Source organism: Neopsephotus bourkii, unplaced genomic scaffold (assembly GCF_033783945.1).
Source record: "Neopsephotus bourkii isolate Nb327-2 ecotype Australia unplaced genomic scaffold, CSIRO-AGI_Nbou_v1 NB_357, whole genome shotgun sequence".
Classification (NCBI taxonomy): domain Eukaryota; kingdom Metazoa; phylum Chordata; class Aves; order Psittaciformes; family Psittacidae; genus Neopsephotus; species Neopsephotus bourkii.
The window spans coordinates 2,221,259-2,238,016 of NW_026900863.1; the positions used below are offsets into that span (position 1 = coordinate 2,221,259).

A 16,758-nucleotide genomic window follows, 5' to 3' on the forward strand; every position below is an offset into this window, starting at 1 on the left:
CTCTGCTGTTCCTGGCAGAGCTTTGTCTAATTTGTATTTAAAAGCTCCGTTGATGAGGATTCCACAACTTGCTGTTTTTCAGTTACCTTACAAGGCTTTTCCTAACACATAACCCAAATCTCCCATACCGTAACTCGAACTTCTTATTGGAGTCATCCTGGACAGGGTGTCCTCTCTGTTTTCCCACATGTTTTTATGTATCTGAAAATTTTAGGTTAAGTTTCCAAAGGATCCTTGTTCTTTAAAGTCTTGCTTCTTTATTCAAGGCCCTGGGAACATAGAAGGTAAGGCATAGGGCTAACAGAGATTTCCAGATCCCTTTTTGCTAAGGAGCGTGTCCTACCATTTGACATATTTACTAGAGAGGCCAGGACTCAGAGCAGGACAGAGAGTGGCAGATCCCCACCTCTGGAGTTAGATTCCAAAAAGCAGCAGCAAGGCCAAAGCAGGATTGGGTTTATGGTTGGACTCAATGATCTTAAGGGCCTTTTCTGACCTAATCAATTCTAAGCAGAGTCTGCAGAGGTGCACACATCACCCTGCCTGTGTTTTGCCTAGGAGGCAGATAGCTGCAGGCTCAGCTTCTATTGCTGTCAAGGCTGGGATAGCTGATTTGCTATTAAATAGCCTTGACTACAACCTTTTGCCACTTACTATCTGGAAGCAGGAATGCTTAATCAACATCTAATGTGGTATGTGAGCAGATAAGAGTAAAGCTTTGGGAATATGACAGATACCACCAAGAAAACCTCATATATCTCCTTCAGGTGAGAGCTAACTTCATAAGGTATGTTTGCAGACTTCCACATTTTACTCTTAAATATTTAGAATCAAACCCTTATTTCACTGGTCTCACAGCAAGATTTTTACCAATGACTTAAGAGTTGTATTTCATGCTGCAGCAATATGAATAATGGAGTTAAACTTTTAAAATGGTATTTTTGGCTGTTTCAAAAGATCGCTGTATACATCACACTTTTCTTAGTGTACCATCCTGACAGCATATATGGAGAAGATTCTCAACAATACTTTAAAAACAACAATTTGAAATATCTAAATATTATTTTCAGTGACAGTAACAGATCTGTTTTATAACAGCTTTAACAACACAGATAATTCAAGCAAGAGCTAAATCCTTCATCATAAAATTCCAGCATGAAATCGGTTCAAGATTTAGCAACTGCTATACCTTAGTCATTTGCTTTGTTATTAGTTTTGCAATATTTTTTCTTTCTCTACATTACCCTCTATTATTTAGTTATAACTTCCTCCATAATTGCAATCAATGAATAGTAATCACTTAATAAACATATCCTGGCAGGTCTATTTTTGCACTGGGAAAAGATTCATTTTCTTTATCATCACTCCAGTAAGCAATCTTTCTTCTTACCTGAAGTAGCAAAGTGAAATATAGTGCCTGGTGTAGAGTTCTGCTCTGCTGCATACAGCATCTGAGCAAGAGCAGACACCACTCCTTGCATTTTTCAATTATTTGGATAGAGATTTATTAAAATCTGTGCAACATGGAATTTGCATTCTCTGATTCTCATATGTAATTCTGTTGGTGCGTATGGGTAAAAGCTGCTTTGCCCAAACAGCTTGTGAACACTCAGCTAATAGTGGCATTCAGGGAGACTGTTCACAGCGTTCTTCTTAAAATGCAAGTTTTGCAGAGAGAAACTGCGTTTTTGTTACATGTTTTGAGCTTAGATACTCAACACTGACACACCAAAGAGTGTGCAATCTGTCATGTGTCTATACAAAGGCCTAATTCGAGTAAATAAAATAGAGTAAAATATCCTGAGTGAAGTTGGATACCTGCAGGTCACTATAATGATTTCTTTTCCATTGACTTCTTAATATACCACGTGAAACTGGTAAAGAAAGACACAGAAAAAAAGAAAGTATTTTGGTTTGTATATAGAAACCTGTTTTTTTCCTCACAAATTAGATCAACTTGTTTTCAGCAGGCTTTGCCTGAAGCCACTGAAATCAAAGCAAGTTTTTCTACTGACTTCGAGAGATTGCAGATTTGAATTTCTCAATGTTATCTTTTTAGGTGGACACTCCTCAGTGAGTAATTCTGACATTAAGTGGTCTGCCAACCTTTCAGCTGAAAGTGAAACCATTGAGGTAAATCTCTACATTAAAATGAGTTTCCATAAACTTTAAGTCCCCTTTAGCTCTTCACACTAACATTTAAAACATCTTGAGCAATTGATCCTTGCTTCCAATTCACTCTACGGACAAATTTTCCAGTGGTACCTCCTAGCATTTTTGTACAAATACTGACCAAAATTACTTTTACCAGCCTTATCCTCCAACCTCTCTCTCTTTCAGTCCCACATAACAGGAACCGGTGGGATCGAACCGAGCTGTCCCTCTGAACTGAACTCCATTTCTGGCATCATGCTCTGGGCTTCTGTAAATGGCCTCACAGTCAGGCCTCACGAGATGAGTGTATGGAAATTCCTACCAATTTTTCTGCTGTAGTCCCATCTTTGCCATAGGCAGACCCACATTCAGTTTCAAGGAAATCCTTCTAATACATACCAAACAAAAAAAGGCTATGCATATTTTAACCATTTTAGCTGTGTCGCCCTTCCTCTGAAAAGAAAAATTGATAATATGTAACAGTAATAGGGAAAATACTGCTTTCACAGCTCTAAAATTAGACTAAGAATCTCACTTGAGAGTTCACTAGTTGAGCTTGTAATTTTCATCATTCTTTCAAGGTATCAGTACAAGAACACTTTTTGTGTGCACAGTAATGAAGACTTTAAATGTACTAATTACTTCTAAACATAGGCATATTACTAGGAGATTATAAATCAAAACAAATTTTGTGCAAAGCAGCAACTTTTAAAATAACCAATTATTACACAACTTAATGCAAAGAAAATTTATATTCTAGGCATTTTGTGAGGATCAGGGAAGCACTTAACATGAAAACAAAATGCCTGGATTAATCTAGCAGAGATATGTTGATATGATGGAAGCCAGAAAGCAATTGTGAAAAAACACTCTGCATCTCTGCTGGTCACAAAGTGTTCAGTCATAAAAGCTTTGATTTAAAGCATATTAGCATAGTGTGGTGGAAGCATGCAGCACCACAGCATCAAATGATATGCCCCCAAATGATGTACATTTTGGTTTTAATTCTTTCCAATAAGAGCATACTTTTAGTTTCCAGCTCGTGTGTATTAGAAATGGTTTGTATATCCAGGAAATCAGAGGGGAATGACAAACAAAGACAGCTTGAGGGATGCAGGAATCTCCCATACTTTTAAGCAAAGAAATAACAATTCACTTGTAATAGGACTGTCCCGTTAAGGTCCCTGATTGCCATGAAAATCTCAATTGACCTATTCCTTTGTTAAACTTACTACTTTAAGATAGCTAAAACAATATGACCTTGTCTTTGGAGTTACTAGGGTCTTTTTAAGGTATAACTTAATCCCCAAAAATTCCTTGGAGAAAAATACAATTGCGTGAACCTCCCACTGTCTCAGGAATTGGATACTCTTGTTCCAGGTAATTTTGCTCAGACTTCTCAGAAGAGAAGTGATCACTCAGAATTTCCCATTTTTTATTACAGCATAGGGAAAATAACAATGCTCTCCTTTGTTGTCAGTAACTTTACAAAATCATCCAAATACACTACCTGACTGCTTGTACACACAAAATGAAGAACTCCATTTAGGAACAGTTAATTCCTCTTCAGAATAGATCTTCAAGCACGGTAATTGAGAGGATAGAACATTGTTGCTTTGTGTAAGTATAACCTTTTTGAACTTCCCAGGCTGATACATCACAGCTGAGCTGCAGCCGTGTTAGTCATGGCACTCTGCATGAGGCCAGTGCTGTACTGAGCAGCACGCCATTAGGAAAGGGTACAGCAGCATGCTGCCCTACCGACGGGCCCTCTCATGCTGGGACTGTCTATATGCAAACACCATGCCCACTGCCACAGCAGAGCACAGGAGAAGGCAAAGGAACTATTTTTGTTACACCAGGAACACTTATTCCTCCCCAGGTTGACCCCTGCTCTGTGTGGTGATGGTCGTTGTGTGTTTCAAATGTGATATATAATAGCAGGAGAGCACTGATGCATCAGCCCAGGAAATTAAAAAGGATGTCATTCACACAAAGGAATGTTTAGTTAAGTTTGAAAATCTTGGCTCAGATGATACTGTGATGGACCATTTGTTACATCTTTACTTACTAACATTCATTTGCTGTGGAATTTGTTCTTGGGTTTTTTTTTCTCTGCAAATCAATTTGTTACTGATTTTAAATGATTCCAAGAGCTTTCTGAATTTCACCCAACACATTTTGAGTCAGAGATAATATCTGAAAGCACTAGGGTCCTTAAAGGAACAGCCTATTACAATACACAACAGTAACTATGTCTCTACGATTTATGAAAAGAAAGCAATATGTGCCTGTTTCGGTGCCTGTCGTTTGCCTACCAATGGTGCAGTGTTCCCCATTCCAGCCCTCTCTGCATTCACATTTCCCATCTTTACAAGTTCCGTGCTCTGTACAACGGGGATGACACACACGCTGGTCACACGCCTCTCCTGTCCACCCTTCTTCACAGCGACATGCTCCACCAATGCATACCCCGTGGGTGCCACAGTCCACAGAGCACACTTCTGCGGGAAGAAAAGAATAAAGGTTATATGGCAATGGGGCAGAAGCAGCAACCTAGTCACGAAGGGAAAAGGAAGCAGGACAGGTATGTTTTTTCTGAAAATCATATGCTGTCAAAAGCTGGCCTGTTCATATTCTGATTAAAACTGGCATTTAACTTCTGCTTAAAACCAAACTGAATGGTACAAAAAAGTTGTTGCTGGACAGACTGGTGTAAAGCTATGTCCTCCATTCAAATGCAAACCCGTTCCAGATGTAGCTTCCTCAACACCTGCAGCAGTGAAAAAGGGGAGAACACATCTCTATTTTACCCAAACCTGGACACAGACATTGATTTGCAAAGAATGACACTGAAGCTCATCTAAAACTTACTCAGCAGAGAACAGTGACAATTCAGGGTCACTTGGACTCTAGGAGTGGCTGGTAAGACACTTTCAAGGAAGAGATTTTTGGAATCCTATTGATAACATAGTCAGCTATTCAGTGTCTCACTCCAAAAATTCTTCTACTGCTCTCTGCCAGCTGAAGTTGTAGAAAAGTAGAGGGTTTTTTTTGCCTCATGCATCATCAAAGACATTGACAGTGAAACTCTCATTCATGAAATTTTCTGGCTCCTGATGCAGGAAGCAGAGAAAAACACATCTTGATATTCACTTCACTGGTGGGGTATTCTAAGTCATTAAACTTAAGAAATAACAGAAAAACTGTAAATATTATTTTGAGACTTGCTTATGTCCTACAGTTCTGTATCAAGGTTCAGCTTATGATATAAAAGGAAAATTCCCAGCAATTTTTCCCCCACAAATAGAACATTCGCAGTCTTGTCAAAACTGTTGGGCATTGGTTTGTTTTTTTTTTTTTTCTCTTTAGCTCCTACCTACAACTGTAGGTCTGGAGAGGATAAAATTTTTTAGCCTACACTTTTGTGCCTTTTAGAGTCTCTTGCTCTCACATTATTTTCTTAAATAATACATGTACAACTGGGAACGGAAAAGTATCTCGTAGTTGAAAAGAGATTTTTCTGCTTTGTGATGTTTTTCATCAATGAATAGCATTTTGATGCACGGTAAAGCACCCCCAAAAACATACTCAGTTTTACTGTTATAATGTTATAAACACATTTATAAATTATAGAAGTTTTCTTTACATATAAGTGTGTAAAATATATTTATAAATTATGGAAGTTTTTTTTACAGTTGGGTAAGAGAAGTGAAGCACTTAAGTAGCTTTTTCAGTCCTAATGAGAGTCAATATTAGCATGGAATACAAACTCCTACCCTGCATCCTGCTTGCCCCACAGCTGGCAGCACCAAATGAAGAGTGTCACAAAAAAAAGTATCTAAGATATATACACACTTCTTCCCAACAGACTAAACATGACCAAACATGTTCCAAAGACTATGATCTAAATTATCTGCATTTCAAACTCATCACAAATATTAACATTTTAACAAAATAGGAATATTACTGCAAGGCTGGAGAAAAGAAGGTTTTGGGGAGAGCTCGTAACAGTCTTACAATACCTAACAGGGGCTACAAGAAAACTGGAGAGGGATATTTACACGGGCCTGTAGGGACAGGACAAGGGGGAATGGCTTTAACCTGCTGTCGCGGTTTAAACCCAGAGAGGAGATTGGGATGAGCTCTTACGCAGAAGCTCTTCCCTGTGAGGGTGCTGAGGTGCTGGCACAGGGTGCTCAGAGAAGCTATGGCTGCCCCATCCCTGGCAGTGTTCAAAGCCAGGTTGGACACAGGGGCTTGGAGCAAGCTGCTCTAGTGGAAGGTGTCCCTGTCTGCGGCAGGGGGTTGGAACTGGGTAAGCTTTAAGGTCCTTTCCAACCCAAACCAGTCTGGGATTATATGAAATCAGGAAAAAATATTTTTCTTACCAACGGAGCAGTCGGGACCCATCCAGTTGGGATCACAGCTACACAGACCTGTGTCAGACAGGTAGGAACCGTGCCCACTGCACTGGTCTGGACACTGGGCTCTGGGAAGCTCGCAATTTATTCCACCCCAGCCTGGGCTGCAGAGACATTCTCCATTCACGCAGACTCCGTGGCTGGAGCACGTTGGATCTAAGCAATCAACTACAGAAAAAAACAAAACCAATGTAGGCAAAGGTCAGTTCACACAATATGATGTTTAGAAAACATGTAGATGAATGCTCTGAAAAGTTTATATCCCTGTCATAAATCAAGCAAATTGAGGTAGTTCTTCAAGTCATATTAACACCTGGTCTGAGAATGGGAAAGCACAAAATAATTTGTGTTTTACATTGGCTCCAGATAAAACAGGGTGTGACTGAACAATGAGACCGTACTTCAGGATTGCTGTAGGGAAGAAGCACAAGAATTTAAAAATAACACTAATATATATAATAAGAGTTCCATACATCAGCCTTCACCTGGGGACATTTCTTCTGAAATACATTGATGTTCCAATGACTCATGTACTATAGTTGAATAACAAAATAAAAACCCCTAAGTGAAGAAATTGCATTTCTTAAAGGTTTTTTTTTGGAGTACCTTCATCGATACTGCTAGCACTACTATTGAATCGCTGGAGCACTGTGAGAATAACATCATGATGTTCACTTTCAGTAGCTAGAAGTCAAAATATCCCTGGCTTTCACTTTCATTCAGACTCCTAAATTATTCAGGCACTTCTGCACCTTTGATTCGTCGTCCATTAGTAGCTCAGCTGTGAAACTCAAGAGTCCTAGTTACTTCACCCCATATTTTAACCAGCAGATAATTCCTCTTAAAGAAAAAAAGAAAAGCACATATAGATATGGATTTCATCTTTTCTCAGTCCAGAAACAACAGACTAAGAAGGGAATAAATATAGTTATGCTGGAAAATCCTCAAATGAAGTTTCAGTTGCTCCTTTAATCCTGATAAATAAAGGAATGTTATGAGTTCCACATAAACTTTATCAGTAACATCATGGTTTTCCAAATTTTTATCTTATATAATAAATTTGTATAAGCATACTATGCTTTACTGCAAATGCCAACAGAGAGGCTTTAACCAACTGCCTTTTGCTGTGGAATTGAGGGCCAAGGTCAAATTCATGTCCTGAATAAAATGAATTCATCTCATGACTGGTACATATTAGCTCACAACAGAAAGACCAGGAATGATTGGCATGCTCTCTTACAGCTCCAGGAAGATCTGAGTTTATAATGGAAATGATTTCTCTCATATTTTCCAAATTCATCCTTCTAAATTAAGGCAGAGACATTTTCACTCTGCCTTATGTGAGCAATACTTGATCTTTCAAATCTCAACTTTTCTATAAGCACAGTCTTGTCAAATTATTTTATGTAGTTGCAGAACATTTAAAGTAAGGCTATAGATTAGATACACATGGAGGATTGAGGCAAGCACATTTACAGATACAATAACATGAGTTATCAGAATAGTTTTGGCTTTAATTCAGACTACACTAGCACAGGAATAAATTACTATAAATTTTTAGTAAGATTATAATTTTAATGACCACACTGCCTATAGGTTTTTGTTTGATTGGGTTCTTTTTAGGATTTAATGCTTAGTTAATTGGAGATGAAAACATTATAATGCAATTTCATATTTATAGGTAAACCAAGATCGTTTTGTTGTTCAGCTCAGATAACATCTGATAAATTCATAAACTGTTTTAGATTTTTTGGTTTATGATATTTTAACGGAAAATGTAAAAGGCGAGCTATGCATAGCATTGCATGTGGCAGGACAGATAACTTTAGGAGATACTGATGAGTCCTAATGTACTCTCCGTTTCAGAAAAGTATCGTCTTCCCAAATGAAAGTACTAATAAAAGCTACATGGAGAGTCTGACAAACACCACCTTCTCCTATGTAAATTAACTGCCTTGCCCCTATCCTGAATTAACTGTTCCTGCACATAAGATTTATTTCTAAAGCCTATTAATACCCCTAAGACCCCAATCTCCCTTGTTTTATAGAATAACATACTACCTAACTTTGCTCTTTGTTCTAGACAAATACACTTCACAGCTGTTTTATTCTATCATATGGGTAAGTAATAGCTTTCAAAGTTTAAATTGAAGAGAGTTTTTACTTGGAACTCAAATCTTAATCTATTTTAATACATGCTCTTAGAGCTATCATCTTGGGCCAGATCCTCAGCTGTTAAAATTAGCATAACATGATTACCTGCAATAGAACTACACTGCCTTATGCTGCAGAAGTTCTGGCCCTCAGTCTTTAAAAGGGTTTATAATGGTCTGTAATAAGGATTTATAAATGGAGCTGCTTTGGTGTTTAAACAAAGGAGAACACACCTTAGCAAGTAAGTACATTAGACTTAGAACTCGTAGCCCCTTGGCAGCTTGGATCATTAGAGCTCATTTAGCATTGGGCTCTCTGTAGGTTTGACAAAAATGTCACTGAAAGCAATTTATACCCCTAAGGACAAAAAAGGAGGTCAAGGAGTTTTCTGAACAATATGTATCATAAAGCCCCCAAAGAGCCATGAATTACACCTACAAAGTTAAATGTCACTGAAAAATGACTTGACCATGAAACTCAGAAGAGAACCACCCTTAACTTCACCTCATTTGGCAATTTCACTTGTCTCCCCCCAAAACAGATTGAATGAAACCTGATAAATATGCCACTTCATCTTGTTTGCAAATTTGTTAATAGAACAACAGTGTTTATGCTGCAAAAATTGTGCATCACAAATATTGACTGTGGTGCCATTTTCATTTCAGGTAAATTGTTTGAATGATATGACCATGATGAATATCAGAAATGAAAAGCTAACGGGAAGAAAAAACATGCTGACCCATTTGTTCTAATTCAATATCCTAGTAGGAAAATGGCGAATAAATCGACTTCCTCAATTCCTTTTGGAACTTCAAAACAGTAGAGGAGATTTCATATATAATATTGTCCTGGGTTTAGCAGCAGCAGTCATTTTTTCTCCTTCTTGGTAGCTGGTGCAGTGCTGTGTTTTGACTTTCGGGCTGGGAGCAAAGTTGATAACAATGATGTTTTGGTTTAGCCAAGGACTTTGTGAGCCTCATGCTCTGCCAAGGGAGGAGGGAAGCCAGGAGGAAGCAGAGACAGGACACCTGACCCAAACTGACCAAAGAGGTATTCCACACCACAGCACGTCATGCCCTGGATATAACTGGGAGTTACTCGGAAGGGGGCTAGAGTAGACTGCAGGGTTGGAGGAGGTATCAGTCGGTGCTTGGTTGGGCTGGGGGGGGGGCGAGTTATCGGTCGGCTGGTGATGAGGTGTTGTATTCTCTTCCCTTGTTATTTCCTTTATCATTACTATTACTGGCGGCAGCAGTAGTGATTTGTGTTATACCTTAGTTACTAAACTGTTCTTATCTCAACCCGTGGGAGTTGCATTCTTTTCTCTGATTCTCCTCTCTGTCCCTCCAGGAGTAGGGGGAGGGCAAGAAGGGGGGGAGTGGGTAACAAGCTGTCTGGGTGGGTTCAAACCACAACAGTTCTTTTTGGCGCCCAACTTGGGGCATGAAGGGGTTGAGATAACGACAGATCTGACGGGATTAATAGTTACTCGTCACAATGCTGATTTATTGGCTCTCAGAGTTGTTCCTCTTGATCTCACAGCTTCAGAATGTAACTTACTTAGCGCCGGTATTTGCTGTGTTAGTGTTTATCAAGTGTGGGGCTTGGGCTAAGGTTCCTGTCTCACTGTACTTTATGGCAATGACTTGTAATACGGGCGGGCTCCAGCAGCAGGGCGGGACGGACGTGGCCGTGGACTGGTCCCTGCCCGTCCGGCTGCTCCTCACCGTCCTGGGCCTCGCCCTCGCCTCCGTCTGCGTGAGGCTCTGGGAAGCCGAGGGGGAACGGATCCTGGAGCCGGCGGCTGCTGAAGCGGCCCGGGAGAGTGGCCCCGGGCACCAAGCGGGAGCGGGGCCGGAGGGCGGCAGGGAGCGGCTGCCGGTGGAGGAGGTCGGGGCGGTCGAGGAGCGGGAGGAGGCGGCTGCCGAGCAGCGGGAGGGGGCGGCGGAGGAGCCGAGCCCCGCGGAGAAGCCGAGCCCCGCGGCCGAGCCAAGCCCCGCGACAGCCGAGAGCATTCCCCGGAAGCCGCCCGCCGAGCCCCAGGAGGACGCAGGAGACCCCGCAGCATTTCCCAGCAAGGCAGGGGAGGAAGAGCTGGGCTCAGGAAAAGAGAAGCTGGTGGTGGGAGAGCCGGCAAGCACAGCAGCTACACCAGCCCCAGTGACAAGTACAGCAGCATCGCTTGAGAGTTCTGAAGGTTTTGGATGGCCTTTCGGTATCCTTGGGACCTGCCTGCTGACTGTGATGGGGATCAGCATGTTGGCACACACACAGAGTGTGTTTTACCCACCACCATTTTGTCTGATCCCGAAATTTAAGCAGAGTCGGGTTTGGGTCTTGTCTGGGGTTAGACGACGATATGGGGGGACCAAGAGGTTTCCCCCAAGGCTGGACAGCCATAAGTGGCAGGGCATGTGGGACAGTATGGGCAGGTATCTAGTCCACCGGGCCCCTCCAGCGCTCTGGAAGCATCAGGGATGGAAGGCAGCTGTATGGAGTCCCCAGCTACAAGCTGCAGAAACTGCTGAAGGGGACAGTGAATTATTTTGAGCCTGGTGGGCCCATGACCCTTAAGGCCACCAGAGCAGAGATGCAACATAGAGATGGACTCATGATCGAGGGGTGGACTTAGCAATGGACACTATTGCCCAGGTTATTCACGAGTGTAAACACTGCACAGTCTCTTCTGCTCTGAAAGACTGTTACAAGAGATGGAGCCTGACATCATGGACCAGATGGACTCAGCAGCTTTATAGGGACTAGTCCATGCACTAAGACAGAAGTGCACTGAGATCAGAGTGATGGTATATTGAAAATGTGGGATCTGAGCATGACGTGAGTGGTATGGAATAAGGGGTGGATAATGTCCTGGGTTTAGGAGCAGCAGTCATTTTTTCTCCTTCTTGGTAGCTGGTGCAATGCTGTGTTTTGACTTTCAGCTGGGAACAGAGCTGGAAAACAATGATGTTTTGGTTTGGCCAAGGATTTTGTGAGCCTCATGCTTTGCCAGGGAGGAGGGGAAGCCGGGAGGAAGCAGAGACAGGACACCTGACCCAAAATGACCAAAGAGGTATTCCATACCACAGCACGTCATGCCCAGGATATAACTGGGAGTGAGCCAGAAGGGCAGGGTGGACTGCAGGGTTGGAGGTGGTATCGGTCGGTGCTTGGTTGGGCTGGGGGGGGGCGAGTTATCGGTTGCCTGGTGATGAGGTGTTGCATTCTCTTCCCTTGTTATTTCCTTTATCATTACTATTATTGGTGGCAGCAGTAGTGATTTGTGTTATACTTTAGTTACTAAACTGTTCTTATCTCAACCCGTGGGGGTTGCATTTTTTTTTCTGATTCTCCTCTCCGTCCCTCCAGGAGTAGGGGGAGGGCAAGAAGGGGGGGAGTGAGTGAACAAGCTGTCTGGCATTGGTTAAACCACGACAAATATATATAAATACATCTATATTTATTTGCATCATTCTACCATTAGAATGATAGAATTTTAATTTATGCAAAATCTTTTCATAAAGTCCGATGATTCCCTGGAACTGGAGAGACACCACTTAATGCTATATTTTTTTTTCATGTAGCTCTGGAATTAATGTGAGAAATATGTACAGAAGAAATGGAATTTTAGAGTAGATACATGATGGATGGTTTTCGATTTATTTGTAAATAAATTTATTGATTTATGTATTGCCCAATGCTGTATGCAAAATGTTATTTTAACCTTTCTTTTCATGCTATTGGCCCCTTCTAACTTTGCAGTCAATCATTCCTGCCTTTGTCATCCACTTATCTTTTTTAAAAAAAACTCATACTTTCAAGTACAGTGTTGATTAAATAACGTATACCTTTTCACCTCAGATAGCAATTCACCTCTTTCATTGCAAGAGCCTATTTCTCTTACAGGAGTGCTAAGGGATTCAAGATGTCTAGCTCAGATATACCATAGCCATTCTAAACAACTGAAAGCAGGGAGAACTAAAAGTTCCAGGCAAGTAGCTGGGAATTACAATCAAGATGAGGGAGGAATTGCTTATGAGGTAAAATGTACAGAATCAAATGAATGAAAGACCATTTTAGGCTATCTGCCATAGTCTTTCTAATAATACAAGCATTGATAGGACAAGACAAAACACGATAAAGTTTATATAATTTAATTAGACTAAGCAAACAATTGCATTTAGTAACAGAAAGATCTTCTGCATTCCTTGGGCATAGACAGTCTTTTCCAACTTAGATTTCAATGAGAATGCTAGCTATAGGCAAGGCATTTCAGGTAATTTTTAGATATTTCCTATAATCACACAGGGTGAAATGAGAACTCTCAATTCTAGCAGGTGAAAGGACATTACAGCATTTTCTGGATATAGCTATAAATGTAACCTTTTAAAAACAATGGGAAAACTCTACTGACTTCAACTGAGTTTTGGATTAGGGCTTTAATAACCAGTGTTGTGAAGTTTTTCTGGAAGGAGATGACAAGAATGAACTGACAAACCAGCTGCAGTGTTGGCAACTAGATTCACTAGTGAGGATCCCTGCTTTTTCTTTTACTTTTTCCTTTTAGAAAAGCAAGTTCACTGAGACTAACACAAGATCTTGTCCTGCAGTTGATGACTGCAGTCCACGCCCAGAGAATAAAACCCTTAGTAGTTTAGGTCACTCTTGTTCTCTTCCCTTTGTTTTCTGATGGGAGAAACAGCTGTTTACTATAGGACAGGATGAAAATTGATACACATGGTGCACAGCTCTGCATCCCACTCAGAATACTCCAGAGAGGCTCTTTAGTCCTAAAACCATGCAGTCCTCAAGCTATCAAGTCCTATCACTTTAGTCCTCAAGCTGCTCCGCCTTTTGAAGAATTAATAAGCTCTGGAATGTCATCATAAAGCAGCCTGAACTATTACTGCTCTGAGGATGTTCCAAGGTATGCGGAACTGCCCATTTAACAATTGGCTGGGGAGTTAAATTCCCCTTTAAAACCATACTAATATATTTTTAAAAGAAAAGCAATCCAACTTATGTTGTGAATTTTAACACAAACCACTGTGAATAAAACCAATATTGAGCTTAATCTACAACTACATTTGCATGGGTTATTTTGTTAAATTTGCTCATTCTACATACACGAGGAATTGGACACTTTCAGCATGAAGAGCTTTTCTGCATTTAAAGGACACATTGGTTTTGTGCACAATCTACCTTCCTTTAATCCCATATGACTACAGCTAACAGGAGTAATTTGCCCTACATTAAGTCTAAGTAACATGAATACTTAAGTCTTTGAAATTTGTTTCATCAACTTCTGTATTAATAGTGACTGATATGTTTGCTTTGTGTGGAGCTGCAGCTATATTCTGTCTATTGCTGCTCTTTATTCCTCTTCATTTCGCAACTAAATTGTTCAATAAGTATAATCCATAAGAAAAGATTTATCTTCACTCTTCAGCAAAGGGATTATTCAGGTTTACTTGTGGCAGACATTCTTAATACTGCAAAACAATGAATACAGACGGCCAGAAGTGTTGTCTGAGCTTTAAACAGTAAAATTGTGATGGACTTCAATTTTACCCTCTTATACAGTAATCTCCTACACTACTTTTACATTAAAATTTTTATTCTGTTCTTTCATTTTTTATACCCATTAAACAACTCCAAAACCCAGAAAACAAACTCAGAGCAAGGGAAGAAAATGCCTTACCTTCTTCACAGTTTTCTCCTTTATAACCAACTGAACAGACACAGTTCCCATCGATACAGGAACCATGACCTCCACATGAGGGATCAATACACTGGTTGATGGGTACATCACATTCTGGACCTTTCCAGCCACTGTAGCATAGGCAGGTGCCTTTAGAGTACTGACCATTGCCACTGCACAGAACCGGGCAAGCAGCTGGAAAAAAAAGGAAAGAAAAACAGAATACAGGGTCATACATGTACTCACGTAAATGTACACTAAAAATCCACTATCAAATACTTATACAGATATTTAAACATATTCATTTACTGGGGGGGGGGGGGGGGAATCTAGGCTGAGTTGTGGTAGTTCAGTTCTTTATTTCCCAAAGGAATTCTTGATTAGTATTTAATAAAACATACACTGGGCATCCTTAGAATAAAACTACTATTCTTCATAGACTATTGATGATGTTTGGGATAAATAATGAGAGAATGTGAACAGACTTAAGTCTGATGTTACTCTGCGTTGTTCCATTAGATAACAACCAATTTTCACAGAAAGCAGAACACAAAGCATTCAGCCGCCAAAACATTTGATAATGTACCATCTTTCTCCTTCCATAACACTTTTTTAATGTAATGCTCCCAAAATTTTTTAGACCCTTTGACATGTTATTTTTCAGTGGAAGGGTCTTGAGCACAGGAATAACAAAAGCTTTCATCTACAACAAATGCACCTTGCCACCAATATCCCTGCTGAATCTTGTTTTCCCAAATCCCACAGTGACTGCTTTTACCCTGTGTGTATTGGCAAGAAAGCACCATTAACCCTTATCCCTCCCTCCTGTATTATTAAGGGGGCAAGACACATTCTGAGCAAATATTCATTTATGCAAATGAAGTAAAGCCTCTGAATACTAAAGGTAGTCACAGGTCTTGGTGCCAGGAATCATATGTTGTACATATGAAGAGCAATGGAAAGAAACAAGTGGTTTATCAAAAGTCAGTTGCACATAAATGTTACACTAAGACATATTCACGCTCCCAAATGCCCACGTCTCCCACATGAACAAGGCAACCTGTGAATTTATATGCCTGCCAAAGACTGAATGTGCGGTTACAAGTCAGAGGAATGAAAAAAAAACCAAAACAACAGAGGAATAACAGAAAATGGGAGCAATGAAGTGAATCTTTGAGGAAAGTTACACTTTTGTGCTCTTCTCTCTGATGCAGTTTGATAAAGATAGTATTTCCCTGTCTTTTCACCCTTCATAGTAATCAGAAACTAACACCAAGTTTTACAATACCAAAAATACACTCAAAAGCTGCTATCAATCATTAAAAGGTCCCAATGTCTTCTTGCTTCTATTATCCCTTTAACCTGAATGATCAAGAAGAACCTGAGTAATGGATTTCCTACAAGGAAATGTGTAATTGTCCAGTTATACAACTTCTCCACTTTCCAGTTCTCTAACTCTCATTAATCTTCGCTGTCCCATTGATCTGCTGCAAAACCACATTTCAGAATAGAGTTTTCCAAGATTTTTCTTATTTGAAATGGGAAAAAAATGATCAGAAAAAAGTAAGTTAAGACTTGTAACCTGAGTTAAAATTTAGAGTGCTGAGAATTATTTCAGTTAAGACTACAAGCTGATGGGATAGATGTCACATGCATAACCTTTTTTGGCCTATTTTTTACAGTGGACTAATAATAAAATCAGTGTGCTAATGTCTGGGGTTTAGTTGCTACCCTCATCTCTCTTAGGGCCATATTATCCATCCTTTGGTAGGATGGATATGATATATAGTCCCCAATAGGACTTCATACTTCTTCATTCTTGTCGCCCTCTCTTACTGTAAGCCTTGTTTAGTCTTTTTATTCCTCACTCAAAAAATGAATACAAACCTGAATAAAATATAATTTCCAACAGCAGTGTTGTGACTTCAGCTGTGACATATGTTCACAAGTGCATTACTGAATTCAGCGAAAAATTTATGCTAAAGTTCTACCAGTTTTGCTTCTTGCAGCTGGTTCACGTCATCACCAAACACCCTTTCATGACATACAACATGATGAACTAGTAGCAACTCAAATGCCATGTGACTAGCTATTCCTTCTGTCTACACACATTACATCATGGAGACTATCATGCACTGCTTTTCACTGCCTAGATATGTTGACTGCTGCTACTGTCAGTCATATAGTTGAGCCATAAAGAAAGGGATCAAATCTTCAAGTATGAAGACCTGGTGGCACAAACAATTCCTTTGTCCCTATTCTCAATTTCACTGCAATTAAAGTCTTGTTTGGGCTGAAATTGACACATTTTCCCAAAGCACTGTAAGG

The 16,758-nt window shown here is 40.2% G+C and overlaps 1 protein-coding gene across 2 annotated transcripts in view; it reads right to left on the reverse strand.

Annotated features, from left to right (window-relative positions):
• Positions 1-16,758, reverse strand: part of TENM2 (teneurin transmembrane protein 2) — a 186,501-nt gene that overhangs the window by 76,010 nt on the left and 93,733 nt on the right. For both annotated transcript variants that reach the window (XM_061348443.1, XM_061348442.1), the window contains 3 exons: positions 14,431-14,625; positions 6,546-6,746; positions 4,446-4,658 (listed from right to left, as the gene is read on the reverse strand). In XM_061348443.1, coding sequence (XP_061204427.1) covers positions 4,446-4,658; positions 6,546-6,746; positions 14,431-14,625 — 609 coding nt within the window. The remainder of the gene's footprint in view (positions 1-4,445; positions 4,659-6,545; positions 6,747-14,430; positions 14,626-16,758) is intronic.